Here is a 16,344-nt window from a genome sequence, read left to right as displayed (position 1 = left end):
ACTCTGTTCAACCGGGGTTCAAAGTATAACCGGGCAAGAGATAACATCCTTATCATCAGTGACACCAGCAAAACAATGACATCATAGGTCCTCTCAGGGGTATTTTTTTTAATTTGTTATTATCATTGTACACTTTAACAGCATCCCGTAGAAAATTGATTAAAAAAAGAAACTACACATGGTGTAACTTAAAAATGGTGCTACTACAATTCAATACATTAAAAGGGGGGAGAAAAACTCCTTTGCAGCTAACCGGCACGTCACTTCCGGGATGTATGGGTGAGCAAAATGACAGCTGGTTTGTTTTTATCAACAAGGAAAATTGAAAGTAGTCGTTAAAGGTATGTCGAACAACAACCTCCTGTGTAGTCAGTTTTTGATTAGCATGTTGTCATTAGCTAACGGTTCCTGAAAGTATATTTCGTTGCCATCTTTAATGCATCTCGGGCTCCATCGAGCTGCTGCTGGGGGTCAGCCTCACTGATGATGAGTCTGGACTGGACACTGTCTGCTACTCGGCTGTCCACAACAGGCAATTTGCTCAGATTATTCACTGGCTAAACACTGTTTCTTTTAGCCGGGAAAATAAGCGGGTAGAGTGTTGTTATTGTCCGCACACCGTTAGCTATACGTTTTGGTTTTTTTTTAATAATGTGCCAAACTCTATTCACAAATACGTCGAATTTAGGTTGTCTGTGCCGTATCGGCCTATGTAAAACGTAACAATACCAATTTAAGACGTTTTACGAATTTCCCAACGTTATTTATAAGTTCGGCTTTAATCACATGGAAAAAGTATCACCTACAACAATTATATATCAACTTTTAGAATCTGTCTGCTTGCTCTTTATTATTGGTGTTAACCTGGTACGGGGCTGTAGCTAGTAAAGCACAAATAAAAGTTGAAATCTTGTCTCAATAACTATAGATTTGTCAAAAAGATCTATGCCGAATTTACAAGAATTTCATGCTGAATCGTAAGTCGTCATGTTATTCAAATTGTTACATGTGTGTGTTTACTGCTATGGAAAGGAGTGTAAAATTAGTATACTTTTAAAGGGCATTTAGCATAGCGAGCTATCCGGAAAACAGAGAGAGCCAAAGTCCATTCAAAAATCTGTCACTTTAAAGGTCTCTGTATATGTACAACGTGACAACACCACTTAAGATCGTTGACAAATCACAAAGAGTAAGATATCAGGTCGGGGTACATCTAATAGAATAAAAGGCGCGAAATTACAATATAATTTAAACTTTTACAATCTGTATAATCTGTTGTTGCTATGATCATTTTTTGCCCAGTATACGTTCCTCTGCGATGCTTTATCTCGTAAACCGCCTATAAAAGTTGAAATTTCCTTATTTGTCACTTTTAGACATACGGCCACTGAACGAGAATTTTGTGCTTTATCGATTGCTATCATGTCTTCCAATTTGTTAAATATGTGCATTTACCGATAAGCACAGGTACGTCAAATTGTCAAGGGCGTTCGGCATTGCATAAATGACACTTAATAACAAAACCATTTAATCTCTTTCAACGTCTTTTCTTCACTTTTTAAGTGACATTGTACAGTTCTGGGTCATTGAGTATGTTTGTCACTGACAGTGACTTGTGTTTTATTTTGTTAACTGTGTGGTGTACATGTGTGCTGTCAGGACAATGTGGCGGCTCACAGAAGCACTCTGCTCTAATTCTAAAAAGTGTAAACGTACTTTCATATTTTTTGATTATACTGACATTGGAAAATGAGTAATAAGGCAGAAACTAGTCTTTGACCTTGTTTTTTCTCCAGTGTCATGCGGTGAATGCTGTCCAAGGTCTCTCTCTCCTGGCCTGTCCAGAGCAAATCCTGACCACTGACCAAAGAGGGACAAGCATTTCTTCTGGAGACATTTGTCAGCCCCACCAGCCATTCTGGAGTAAGACACTACTGACTATGTCTTGTCTGTTGTCTTTCAAATACATCTTTATCTTGTGTAAAAGTTAAAGACATGTTGTTTCAGTTGCACTTAAAATGAATGAACAGTGGATACTTAATAAATCTTTGACAGGCCGTCAGTACCAGCACAGAAGACAGTGAGCAGTGATAGTGGTCAAATCCAAGGAACCATCTCTTCAGGTAAGACGCTGTCTGCCACATCTCTTCAACCATAACCACATTCATTTGGAGATTACAGGAACAGTTTAGAGATACGTGTGGCTCCTTTCTAACAGGACACTCACTGTGTCAAACACCTCACGTGTGTATTCCACTGGATCTTCTGTTATGTCTGTAAAAATAACTGTGGAGTGATAGCTAATAACTGGATTTACAAGCTCAAGAGTAACAAAGTGCTTTCATACATTACCACAATTTACTGCAGCCCATTTTTGCCAAATAAGATATTGTAACAGGATCCTTTTATTTTTTTATTTCAGCAAAACCACTACATAATTTATGCTTTCCTGCAGCAGGCTCCACAGCAAAGCTCTGCCCACCGAGCAGTCTAAAGCACACAGCGTTACTCTTCATTTTAATCAGAGAAAGTTAAGTGATGAGTTCAGTCAAAGGGCCTTTTTCATATTATGACTGTATTTCTAAAAGTTCATCTTTCTTGTTTCTCTCCTCTGGGCCAATTCAGGGATACTTAAATGGGACGGTGTCTCTGTGGTTTGCTAATAAAGAGCTTAGGACATCCCCCTGTGTCCCTCCCTGCTGCTATTATCATTCGTACCACTCTTAAAAAGACATGCATGTATCAGACCTGGCCATGCTTGTGTTTGTATGTGGAATAAGGAGCTAGTAAAACTGTGAGGGAATTCCTGACAAGACCAGTGTTCTGTTGTGTGAAACTGCCACATGAGGTCAAAACGCTGGGCTGCAGTGCCCTGCTAGTCATGGAATTTCTGGATGTCTGTAGAACTTTGACACGTCAGTCCATTGACAGTTATCATCCATTAACTTCAATAGAGTCCTCCACTGGTTTATCGTCACCTCTAACATTGTCACGCTTGCACAGTGGACTAAAAAAGAAGAATCAAAATTGATGCAGCAGAGCCAGATTTAACGTCTTCTTTATTCCAGACATTTCTCTTCCCTCTCAAAACCTGGTGCCTACATCACCCATTACTTGTCCAATGACAGTGAAGTAGGAGATTTAGGTGTGTTATGCTAGTAGCAGCTAATGTAGCCTCAAGCCTTTTGCCTCAAGCAGAGATGAGGAGTGAGCTCCAGAGGTCTGGTAGGCTCACTGCTTTCTAACTCTTCATTTTCAAACCCGACTGACGCTGACTCAAATCACATAACGAGACACTTTGTCCCATTTTGCACAGCTCCTTTTGCAGATACAAAAGGCTTCCCCTTTAAATGTTCCCCTTTTAACTGCATGTCTCTGTTGGGTAATTTTGGATAGTGAGCATCATTACAATATATGACTGTGAATCAGAGCAGCAGATGTTTCGCTTTATGTTGAATGTGATTTTGTGTGGATCACTCTTTTGAAAGAAAGCCACGGACCATCATGCACAAAAACAGTGAGAACCAAGCTTTTTTACCTCTTAAACAACAATGGTAACATATGTACGAACCAGTCCAGACTAGAGCTGCAAGGATTAGTTGATTAGTTGGTTCGTTGACAGCTGATTAATAGTTTGAGTCATTTATCAAGCATTTGCAATCAAGCAATTGATTTCAAAAAGTTGTGAAAAACAAAACAGACTGTGATAACTTCTTTATGCTTTTTGACATAAACCCAATTGAAAACAGCACAAAGACAATATATTTAATGTTTGACCTCATCAGCTTCATTGATTTTTGTAAAGGTATGCTTGTTCTGAATTTGCAACACACAGCAGGACGGAAAGACAATGAAATGAAGTGAATAAGATTCAATAAACAGGAATAAAAACAGTATAAATACAACATTTATCATCAGCTCTTTGTATAAAGGGTATTACCACGTGAGTTCATTGGCCAAATGATACATTTATTGTGAAACATCCTTAGTTGCAGCTGGACTCTTCTTTCCTTTATGTGAACTTTTTTTCTTGTGCACTGTCATGACTGGCACAGTTATGCAAAGAGTCTGAGTTGAGCAGGTCCCTGTTTCACCTGCGCACTGCTCAACTCAGACTCTGACGGCTCTGTTTCTTTCCCACACTGCTGACCAGCTGAGGGGGAGGCTGTTCAGCGGGACGGAGCCATGGAGCCACCAGAGGACACGGAGGGTCGTAGCTTCGTGGAGGTGATGAGTGAAAAGTACAGTCCAGAGAACTTTCCGTACCGCAGAGGGCCTGGTATGGGGGTGGTGGTGGTGCCCACTGTAGGTCCGCAAGGCTCTCCTATGAAAGGTAAGCTGGAGGTGAATAATGACTGGCTTTGTTAAACTAAGATAGATATCAGCAGGTCATTTTTATTTCTTATCTCACTGTAAGTAGGTTTATATGAGGTTAGAGAGGACCATTGTGAGTGGACAGAAGTTTTAGCCAGTTTCACCCATTACTTTAAAAATACAGCATGGATGACTCTAAATGTTCGGACATTTGAACTCAGCATTTTTCTTGCGGCTGCATTGCATTCAAGTCTTACGAGTTATTTTGGTGGTGGAAAAATTACACCCATGAATGCAAGATGCATCCTGTGTTCTTTTACTGGAGGCAATAGGAGCAGACACTGAAGTGAACCACCAGTGTTAAACCTCGTTAAGCTCACTTTCTTTTTATCGGTAAAACGTCACAATTGTAAGTTGTTGCTGTTTATTGTGGGAAGTTGCTGTTTATCATGTCCTAGAGGAACTTTTGGTTCTCATCGCTCATCATTCTTGAGAATTACAGTTAACCACAAAATCCAGTGGCCCTCACAGACTGGTTTTGTGTGACACAGTAAGAGTTTTCTATTTATACATTATACTGAATTATTAGCTCTTATGCTGCTTTCTTGTTCCAACAAATCACATTTTCCTGTGACTCACTACATTCAATCTCAAGGCCATCTTACCCGAATACAAAACCCTCAAAAACCCTCCTTTTTCTGAGTGAACCCTCCCATCTGTCTAATTACCAAATGACTAATTGTCATTGATTCTTCCTTCCATTGTTTCTCACCTCACTTTCAGACCGTCTGAACCTGCCCAGTGTGCTGGTGTTGAATAGCTGTGGGATCAGCAGGGCAGGAGACCAGGCTGAGATCGCCGCCTTCTGTGCCCATGTCATGGAGCTGGACCTGTCTCATAACAAGCTGCAGGACTGGCATGAGGTGCTGTCTCTGGGTTTATTACAGTAATAATTGTTTTTAAAGTATAAGGCTTGTGATATTCTGCATTGCATCATACTAACAAGTATGGTCTGTGCATCCAAAGCATGATATATGTTCTTCCTCTGAACCGTAGAGCTGCATTGCTGTCCAAAAACTATTTAAAACACATCAGTGAATCACACTGTTACACTGGAGAACATAGTGAGTGGAAATACTCAATAGAGCGCCAAATGTGGTGTTGGTATTTTCATTATTTGAATCATTAAACACTGCCAGTCTTATCCTGTTAGGGTTATCAGGTAAATGTGCCAAAACATGTGCAGGTGTATTTCTGATGATGGATGACTACCGTTGTCCAAAAATCTAAACCAACCATCCCTCTTTCTGTTTAGATTTGTGGTTTCAAAGTTTTTTGACTGTACAGCTGACCATAATAAACACACACCATTGTCTCATTTCCAGATCCGTAAAATTGTGTCCAACATCCCTAACCTGGACTTTTTGAACCTGAGCTCCAACCCACTGGCAGGAATGACCCTTGAGCCGCGGTGTGCTGAAGCCTTTTCCCGGGTCCGACGCCTTGTCCTCAACAACACTCAGGTGTCTTGGGACACCGTGATGCAGCTCACAAGGGAGATACCAGAGTAAGAAATGTTGCTCACTGCGTCTCCATTTCAAAAACAGGCTCGTGAGGTGATTTCAAGGCAGACCATTTTTCTGTCCTGTGCCTTGGTTGTGTGTGAGTGGTTGAGGACAGGTCATGTAGTTATTAAGGAGGATATACTGTGTGTACCTTTAAGTGCAAGGAGGGTTCATAAGTTGTTAAGGAGCTGCTTCCCACAGAACAAATTGTCCCTACATTGTCCTCAGAAGGGCCAGATCCATCGCTTTCTGTTTCACACAGCACAACAGTCCTCTCCACCTCCACCCTGTTTTCTCGTGTATTGTCCTGCAGGCTGGAGGAGTTGTTCCTGTGCCTTAATGAGTACAGTAGTGTGAGTGCCTCCAGTGTAACCTGCCCCACCTTGCGCCTGCTTCACATCACCGACAACAGCCTCAAGGACTGGGCCGAAGTCCGCAAGTTTGGCTCCATGTTCCCCAGCCTGGACACTCTGGTCATGGCCAACAACAACTTGGCTTCCATTCAGGACAACAAGGATATCCTGCAACGACTCTTCCCCAACCTACGCAGCATCAACCTGCACAACTCAGGTCAGCAGAGCTCAGCGTTGGCATGCTATAGTATATGTGTGTTTTGGTGTAAGGCATGTTAAACAGTTTGAGTGCGTGCTTTAGTGTTGATGGTTTAATTCTGGGTAGAAACAGTCCATTGCTTCTGGTTTCCATTTTTCAGTTTTTTCTGAGTCGGTGCAGAATGACAGTATCTGCATCTGTGTGGAATGACTCAGTAACAGCCGATAAAATTAGCACAAGCAAACATGTCACTGTATCCTAAAAGCTTTGTGTTATTTGCAGAGGATTACAACAGGTTTTTCTCCACGTCAGGAATTGTTTCTATTTTGGGGAGTATCAGTGGTGAATCTATTTTTAGAGTGCTGTTGAGCATAGAGGGGACAAAAACAATATACAAAGCTCATATTGTCTTCAATGCACCACTTTATCATATCTCGCCCGAGGCAATGGAAAACATTTTTCTTGCAAATCATTTTGTCTCATATTATGCCCTCAAGAAGGGCATGGTAGTTTTTAATAAACACTACTCAGACAAGAAGAAATAGTGCGTTTGTTGGGGACTATTTTTTGTGGTTCATTAATCCACATTTCGTGCTCTAGTGAGTGTTTCCAGAAGCAGAATAGTGTATGTCTGATTGAGTCAAAATACAAGTCTGTGTAGCTGTGTGGTAATGAAGGAACATGTCACCCAGTTCAACAGGGTGGCCCATTGATGTGTGAAACAATGGAACTCTGTGGCGCAGAGCAACAAGATATATCTGACTTTGATACCCACGCAGTTGTAATGTAATTCATTCATTCAACCTCAATCTGGAAAGAATCACTGAGGGAACGCCCTCATTTCCAGAATAAACACACACAAATTAATCAGAAAGTAAACAACCAACAGAACACAGTCAGATTCAAGAGTGGAGTAGTTCTTAATCAAAGTTTTAAATTAACCTGTTGGTATAATTGTTTTCATGTATGCTGTAAAATGTTCTAAGTGTGTGCAGCACAAAAACTAAAAGCAGTTTTCCAAATTTAGTGTCTTTGCACACAGGAAGTCTGTTTTTTTTAAAGCCTTTCATGAGGTTTCCATATCATAAAACCAAAATGCTTCTCTTTAGTCATTTAATGGACTTGTATAAAAACGCCTAGCCAACCTGTTGTCCTTTACATTCAGGCTTGTGTCTTCTCTGATGTATGATGGAGATTTTCACATAGCAGTTTAAAGGCTTGGCCTTGTTCTCCTGTGCTGATGTGAATCTTAAGTTTAACTTTTGATCCAGCCAAATATCATCATATTTTTACTGGAAACCTCACCAGTCCATTCAGAGTGGTAATATGCACACCATAGTCCAGAATATCGCTGGCTCCAGAGAACAGCACATATTTAGTCTTGTTTCCATTCAGGACTAATTCAAATTAAAAAGTGCGTTGTTGTGGGATTTCAGTGGCTGAGTGTGAAGTATTAGCAAAACCAAATATGAGTGTATCCACATAAAGATAGGTGTTGCAGTTTGTTATAGAGGAAGTGGTATTGTTGGTATGAATTGCAAACAAAACAGGACCCAGTATTGAACCTTGTGGAACCCCCTTTGACAGTGCTGAAAATACAGAACAATCATTTCACAAAGTCACATACTGCTGTCTTTGTAACAGATTGTGTGACAGGACTTAGAGTCAAAACCACTGTCACATCACCACTGTAGGAGCATAGCATGATCAACCATATGACTCCAGGACATTAGCGAGACATGACAGTTTAGAAATTAGCCAATAATTTGTTGAGATCACTTTTGTCACCACCCTTATGCAGTGGCACTACATGTGCAGATTTCCAGACCTGATAGATAACTGCAGTGGAAATGGAAAGATGAAATCGACATATCATTTGTTTTGCAATGAATCAGGCGAAGAGTTTGAAATCTAAGGGTCTAGTTTGCCCCCCCTACCCCCCCCCCCCCCCCCCAGTTGTTCTCCTGCAATCGATAGCTTGAAGTGTCTCCCTCCCAGCAGAGGAAGTGACCCTATAGGATGAAATGATATGTTTAAAGGCACACGGTCCAACAGCTGACTGTTTAGAGCAGATCTTAGGTACACCATGTCAAACTGATCCTCAGCAGCAGCAAGATCCATCTCAAAAGATGTATATATTACTGTGAGCAAGGTCACTGAGAAAAGCCTGTTCATGTTTTTTTACATTTCTTTTTATTTCTTCTAAAGCAGCCTCAGAGACAATGGGCACTAAAGCTGAGCGCAAAACCCCCAGAAGCAGTAATATTGTCCCTTTTGTTCCACAGAATCAAACTTGTCAGTGCTGATTTTGAAGGATCCTTCAAATTAGGTCTGGTCAGCTCATCGTTCAGCTGTGACGGATTGAGACCGTCAGGCATCTCTTTTCGGCAGTTTGAATCATTTGTCAACCAGTTTAGGTAAAAGTCACTTAGAAGCAGCTTCTCAGAGTTGCTATACAGAGCAATTAAGTCTGCTAATTTATTAATTGCACTGGAGACTGCTGAGGGTGGTCTGTATGCACCCACCACAATAACTGAATTGTAACTAGAAAAGTTAACTTTCAGACCACTAAATTCAGAATTGTAAATCCCACATTAATGCATGCTGAATTTAGGATTCAATAGAGCAAAGTGATTTTGAATGACTGGTTCATGGAACTCGTCGTTTGTGCAACTGACTTAATTCACTTCTTGTGTACATTAACATCATTTTACCAATCCCATAAAGCCCCTGGAAACATGGCTTCAAATGTTCACTATTTCTCTATTATATTGAATATCCGTGACTAGATAAGCCAGAGCAAAGGGTTAGGTAACTGTTTGACACATGACCTGTCTGTGCGTTGTCAGGTCTCAACCAATGGGACGACATTGAGAAGCTGAACTTCTTTCCCAAGCTGGAGGAGGTGCGGCTGCAGGGCATTCCCTTACTACAGACCTACACCAACGCGGAGCGGCGCAGCCTCATGATAGCACAGTGAGTCCTATCAGTGACATGAGTGAGAATGGGCCTCCTTTATAGAAGATAGAAAGGTTGTTTTGTTTTCTCCTAATGCTGAGGAGTTCTTGGCATCTGAAGCCAGTAATCTGGTACATTTCCAACAGCATAATGCAGCATGTATGTGTGTCCCATCAGGCTCCCTTCAATATCACTGCTAAATGGCAGTGTTGTGACTGCTAGTGAGAGAGAAGACGCAGAGAGGTTCTTCATCCGCTACTACTTAGACTACCCAGAGGAGGAGCTGCCTTACAGGTACACTGCACTCACTCACCTGTGTGTGTGTGTGTGTGTGTGTGTGTGTGTGTGTGTTTGTGTGTGTGTGTGCGTGCGTGTGTGTCTGCTCTGTGGATTGACAGCACAACCTGCTCTTTTCCTCCTCAGATACCATTCCCTGGTAACCAAGTATGGGAAGCTGGAACCACTTGCTGAGATTGACCTCCGCCCTCGCTGCCATGCCCAGGTGGAGGTTCACTGTGAGGAAAAAGTGGAGCAGGTGGGCTTTGCACGTGGTGGGATGTTGGTTTACAAACGTAGAATCATTTGAGAGGCAGGGTGATATCATGTCACCTTACTTCCCTTTGTAACTCACCCATTCATACTTATCCTTGCGATCCTGTTGAGTGTCTTTATAGTAAACGTACTTATTGTTTCTGCCTCAGTACTGCATCCTTCAAACTGTTTCATCAATGCTTCTATGGCCGTGTGTGATGTGAAAGATGTCGTTAGCAGTGATGTACCAACAGAGGATTATTGTCTAACTCTGCAGTTCCCTTCAGCTGTACAGAGCGTTTTAGCGTCTTTCAGCTCTGTTTCAGTTCACTCTCACAGTTCTCAGCACCAGGCAGCTGTTTTCAGCTAAAAAGCTCCAATAAATGAACTACACACCTTCCCAGAACCAAGTGATAGGTTGAGGTGAACACATCGGAGTATTTAGCAGCTACTGAGCCAGATGTTTCTGTTGTGATGTGATTGTTTGACTTTTAAGTTTACAGAAGAACATTGTTATTTCTGTCATGGTTTTGGCTAATGTGCTTGTAGGTTTGCATGACACAACTGCTCTCTCAAAAAGATGCCAGTGTTCATGTGATCAAATGAATTCTCGAAAACAAACTATGCACATTTATATGAACAATACTAAGAATGGGAAGAGATTTCAAATGAAGTGTTGTGTAAGTGCACTTAAATTCATGACCAGGGTTATGTTTGTGGTTTACCATCAGTACTAGAATGGCTATCAGCCATCATTCTTAAGGCCACTATGTGCAGAACTGAAACTGTCCAGACTTTGCCTTATTGTACTTTTCTTTTCTTCTAAATGAAATTGGTGTCCATTTAATGCCTAAAACATAGAAACTGTTTGCCCGTATTTCAGCTGAGCATCCGTTTGGACCAGACGGTAGCTGAGCTGAAGAAGCAGCTGACAACAGTGGTCCAGCTGTCCACCAACAGCATGAGGCTCTATTACATCGACAAGTGCAGCGCCTTCGGTCCTGAGGAAATGAAGTACAACACCCGGGCCCTCCACTCCTACAGCATCCAAGACGGTGATGAGATACTGGTGGTGCCCAAGACCAAGTGAAGAGCTGGTTTCCAAACTGGCTGATTCCAGTGCCGCTTGATTGTTTGATTAATTGGATTATTTGTTGATTGATTAACTGGCATCACAAAATAACTGGGAAATGCATATGGAACAGCATCAGCGGCCCACTTGGAATGGAGAGTGAAACAAGAAAATGATGTAAACACCATCATGGAGGCTGCACAGTGGACTACAGTGGGCTGCTGGGAGGCTCTGGCTGGAAATACAGCCCGTGTGGAGAGAATTTTAAGAACTTTATTTATTTCAGCTTTATTTCAGGGCATACAGAGTTAGTGGACAAACCTGTCACACTGGAGAACAGGCCGAGACAGCAACTCGGCGTCAGCTCGCAGCTTAACCCAGAGGGAGGGCACTGCTATACCAGCACAGCAGCTCTATCTCTTAGTACACGGCATGTATCATAGCACCTGCATAGGCAAGTATCCAACACCACTGGCTTGCCCACTTGTCGCAAAAGCTAGCCTGATTAGTCGTGAGGCAGTGCTGCAGAGTGGAGAGGGCTGCGTTCATCTGCACTTTGAAAGTGGCCACTGTTATCAGGAAGAGCAGCTGTTGCTAAAGGAAAAATCATGCCTAAAGCACTGTAAAACAAAGGGGTTTGTGAGGAAATGAGGATTGTTTGGGTCCATTTTGTTGTTCAGTGGTGTTTTCTTTTTTCTTCTTCTTCTTTTTTTTTGAATTTGCCAAAGTTATCAGATGCAACATCACCTTCAGATTGTTCAACAAAATACCAAGAGTCAAAAAGCAAATGATTCTGTCTAGAGCCATAATGACAATCAGCAATCAATGTGAAGCTTATGTTTGAAGATATATGAAGAAATACTCGGCTTTGAAAAATGATTTATGTGTTTTTTCCACAACAAGTTAGAAATGTAGAAATACATGAAGTCCTCCCTCAGTGACAAATCCAGAGTGTATGAATATGCAAATGTCATTAATTTCAAAAAGTTCAATTGTTGGACTCAAGATCTTGTTACTTCACTGAAAAGCCCATTCTCTGTGTACGTGCCCGTCAGGCTTCTTGTCTCCACATCACGTGTTGAGTTGTCCACTGCATCAGGATTGGCTTCCAAACTAGTCCTCCTCTTGTTTGCACATACACACATCAAACAGAGATTGAGGGTGACGACAGAGGAACGTTCCTCCTTCAGCAGATGAATGTGAAAACTCTGTGCAGTGACAATGAGACAAACACATTTTGGACTGGAGGGGGGAAATTAAATAAAGTGGAAATAAATGAGGCAGAAAAGGAAAATTACACCACTTTATGACAAAATGGCTTCAGGAGTGCAATGACCCCAAATTGATTATATCTAATATTGTAAAGACAATTTGAGGGTTGATGTTTCCTTTATCCTCTTATATGTTTTCTTCTTGCATTATGTGGGCTTGGAGAAGGCTTATGACTGTGTCCTCTAGGGAGTCTTGGGGGGTGGGGGTTGCACTGCTGGAGTATGGGATGCCTGGGCCATTGCTACCAGCCATCTGGTCCTTCCATAACCAGAGTGAGAGCTGTGTCCATATTTTCGGGGAGGAAGTCACACACGTTGCCACTACAGTAACCTCACTAAATTAGGTTTTTTTTGTGTCAGCAGAGAAGTAAGACACATACTAGGATCCCCAAAAGACGGTCTCTCCTCTCTCTCACACACACACACACACACATATTCTGCACAGGAGTAGTATGATGGCACAACTTATCTATTTATCTTATCTATCATGTAAATTCCTGTTTGATTATATTCGTCCATCTATCCATCTGTTAGCTACACCCGCCTATCCAGATCACTTTCATTCATCTGTGCACATTCGAGGGAGCAAGATAACGTTGTGAGTTTGTCAATAACTTGTGTGATCATGGTCATTTTAAAGGCATATGGTAGCAATGTGGTTTCATCAAATTCCCCTCATTTTCATTATTTTTCATGCTTTTAAGAAGTTAGCATTCCGTTTTTTCACTGTTATACCATTGCATTCCTTTCATTCATTGCAAATGATCTTATTTTATGGACCTTTAAATGTTTAGTGTATCACTTTACAGTTTATTCACAAGAATATGATTAGTCGTTTTCTTTGAGCAGACACAGATCTCAGTTTAGTGCATGTGTATGTACCTCTAAAGTGCCCATTATTCAGTGAAATATTCCTTTATGTCTTCATCACTGTTTCATCTGCTCCACATTGGTGTATTTCACATTTCCTCCCATCCTGCCCAGAACTACTTCCACCAAAGATGCTTCATTAGGGTATTATGATTCCTATTATAATGTGGAATATATATACTGTATATATGCAGTATGTATTGATTTTATTATACAGCCTCCATCTTGTATAAGAGGAGCATTGATGTTTGATGTTTGGTGCTATCGATTTTTCCTATAGCAAGCAACTTAACAGAGTAGGGGATTCCTGAATCCAGTGCAGTGTTATGAATATGGACACCGCTGATTCATCAAGCCACACAGTGAAATATTCACATGTAGTGGATGTTTGGTAACAAATATCTGTTTGAGCTGTACTCAGTTCATCCACTGCTGATAGGAAACTCAGCTCCGTGTGCTACGGCCTCTTTTTAATAGTGTTTTTACCCTCCAAACGTATCTATATATCAAGTATGTAATTGCCACAATATTTCCCTCCTCACTATTATAATGTACCAGTTTTATTTTATAACACAACTGCTATACTTGAATACAAGAAGGTGTGATATAAAGAGACTAGGCAGGCGGAATGAAGGTGTAGCACTGACACACAGCAGGTTAGATGAAAAGAGTAACAATACCGGGACTTGTTTTTCCATTCTATCACAGTAGTGCTGATTAAATGTTAGCATAGCATGAACCACAGCCATAGAGACCAGCACAGAGAGGGGCAGCTGTGCAGTGCTGGCACCAACTTTCAAAGTATTGAGTCGTAGTGTCTGCGCTAATCAGTGTGAGACTTGTTTAAAGTGAGAACATGTGGTATGTAATTGTTTGCAGGGTGGGTGATTTTTGGTATGCATGTTATTTATTGACTTTATCTGTTTGTGAGCAGAGTGGTCACTGTGTCTGCTTAGATTTATGGAATAATCAACATGATGGAACCTTGTTTTACATCAAGTCCAAGAAAAATATTTGTCTCGATGGAAATTTATTGTTTACCTGTTGAGTTCATCCAGATTTTGTTTATTTACAGCATTTTATCTTGTTATTATTGTGTCTGTTGCTTACTGTCCAACATGTAAGGCAAAAGGCATTTTACAGTCCTTCAAGCCCTGAAAACTTGATCTTAGGTTGTATTATTTCTATTTTATTTACAAAGAGTCGAACAAAAACTCTGCTAACCTGCTTTATCAATAGTGTGTGGGAGTGGTTTGATCAGATTTAATTCACATCAACCTAGCAAAATAAACAAGCAACCCCAAATGTCATCACATTTTAATGACATTCTGATTGGTACACTTTCTGACACCAACTGAGACCCAGCCATTGAAGCCAGTGGCTTCAACTCAGACAGAACCAACAGATCCAGAAACTTCTCCTGTAAAATAACAATTGCTCTAACTTTGGGAGAAAACATAAAGTAGCACCTCATCTCTCATAGTAACAAGCTGGATGAGAAAAGAGATTCTCAGGACCTTTAAAACACCCTTTAACACCTATTGGCACTGTGTGGGTTTTATTTGGACATTCTGTTGCTTTTTGCTTTGCTACTCTTGCCGACCGGTATCACTCCCACAGAATCATACTGTGAGGCCTTCTAGAGCCACCTTTTATTCACCGTTCAGTTTTACAGGGAAACAGTCTACGTAGAGGCAGAGAAAATAATTCCACCAGCAGTAGCCTCAATAGCTCACAATGCATTAAAGCCACTGCATATGTTGCATTTTTTAGCTTGACTAATATTGTGGCGCGCTTGTTGTTAAACTCTCGATTTGCTGCCACCACCACAATCACTCTAATTTCTTTCACCGCTTTCATTCATTATCCAGAATTTTAAGGAATACTGCACTTGGTCATTCTGGGAAATAGGCTTAAAGGTTTTCTTGCTGAGAATAAGATTAAAAGATTGATGCTACTTTCATGTTTGTAAGCGAAGCATCAAAAACAGCCAGGGGATGGCTAGCTTAGCTTAGCATCAAGACTGGAAACATAGAGAAGCGGCTAGCTTGGCTCTGTCCAAAGATGAACTAAATCGGCCTACCAGCTTTTCCAAAGTGCACATAACACATTATGTCTTTGTTCATTCTTTACAAAAAAATTGAAGTGTAAATATGGCATGGTGCAGTTTAACAGGGGGTTATGTGCTGGATTCTCCACTTTGAACTAGTTTGAAACATGGCCCCCATAAAACTACAACCTGCTGTCTGTCACTTAGCAGTGAGCTTCAGAGGTGCACTCATGGCCAGGCAGAGAAAAAACATATTTCCAAAAATATGTTATATGTATAAAACTGTTGCTTCAAAGGGATCAATTGGGGGATTCAAAAGTCATGTTTAAAAATGTAGGAAATCATTAACTGATGTAATGAAAATACATCCTGAAAAGTAACTTTTATTTACTACAACCCACTGACTCCCTCTCTACTCCTCAACACTCATATTGTTAGAAGCTGAGCAAACGAGAAGCTGAAAGTTGAGTTGAGATACTGCACAACCTCTCAGAAATGTGCTTAACTGACATCAGACCTGTTAAAAAAATGCAACACTTCTCTCTCTTAGATTAAGGCTTGTTTGCTGAAATGGAGATAATTCATTCATTGAAAGGCTCCATATTTCCTTTGCTTAGATAAGTACTTAACACATAATGCCAGACATCTGGCAGCTTCAGTACAGCACATCCTGTTTGAATGGAAACCTGTGAAACTAAATAGATACTTGCTACTCTCGATATATCAGCAAATACACACCTTGAGTCGTCATCTGCCTCTAAAAGTAGTGCACCAGAGCTCACGAGGATCTCAGACGGTTATATTTGCCTTTGATTGTAGTGTTATAGATTTTGGTTGGACTAAATGTGCAGGTTTCATCCCCGCTTAGACTTATGCACCAGTATTTAAGCTAAACAGTTCACTCAACTATATGTAACAGGACTGTTCATAATCTGTGGCAATTAAAGCATAATACGTTTTTTTGTAGGAACCTATATGAAGTATTAAATGGAACAGAATGAATCATCTTTCTTGTATTAGTATATGTAGAGAAGATGTGTCACTGAACGGTAATAAATTGCAGTCTCCCTCCTCACTGTGTGACTGAGTATGTTTGTCTCATTCTCAGCAGCAGCTTTGGAACCATTTTAGGGGTCCGGATGTTTTGTGAGGTACTTACAG

General features: G+C 40.9%; 1 protein-coding gene across 1 annotated transcript; it reads left to right on the top strand.

Annotated features, from left to right (window-relative positions):
- The first annotated feature begins 259 nt into the window (after positions 1–259).
- On the top strand, positions 260–16,258 carry tbcela (tubulin folding cofactor E-like a). The gene is made up of 11 exons (XM_076735646.1): positions 260–341; positions 1,797–1,923; positions 2,056–2,123; positions 4,154–4,333; positions 5,098–5,237; positions 5,700–5,881; positions 6,193–6,449; positions 9,281–9,407; positions 9,567–9,683; positions 9,813–9,924; positions 10,804–16,258. Exons 4-11 carry the CDS (start codon positions 4,186–4,188, stop codon positions 11,008–11,010), a joined length of 1,290 nt encoding a protein of 429 aa, XP_076591761.1. The 5' UTR covers positions 260–341; positions 1,797–1,923; positions 2,056–2,123; positions 4,154–4,185; the 3' UTR covers positions 11,011–16,258.
- The last annotated feature ends 86 nt before the right edge of the window (positions 16,259–16,344 follow it).

Source organism: Chaetodon auriga, chromosome 7 (genome assembly GCF_051107435.1).
Source record: "Chaetodon auriga isolate fChaAug3 chromosome 7, fChaAug3.hap1, whole genome shotgun sequence".
In the NCBI taxonomy this organism is placed as follows: domain Eukaryota; kingdom Metazoa; phylum Chordata; class Actinopteri; order Chaetodontiformes; family Chaetodontidae; genus Chaetodon; species Chaetodon auriga.
The sequence above is the reverse complement of the archived record's forward strand: the minus strand, read 5'-3'. Positions and strand labels throughout refer to the sequence as shown.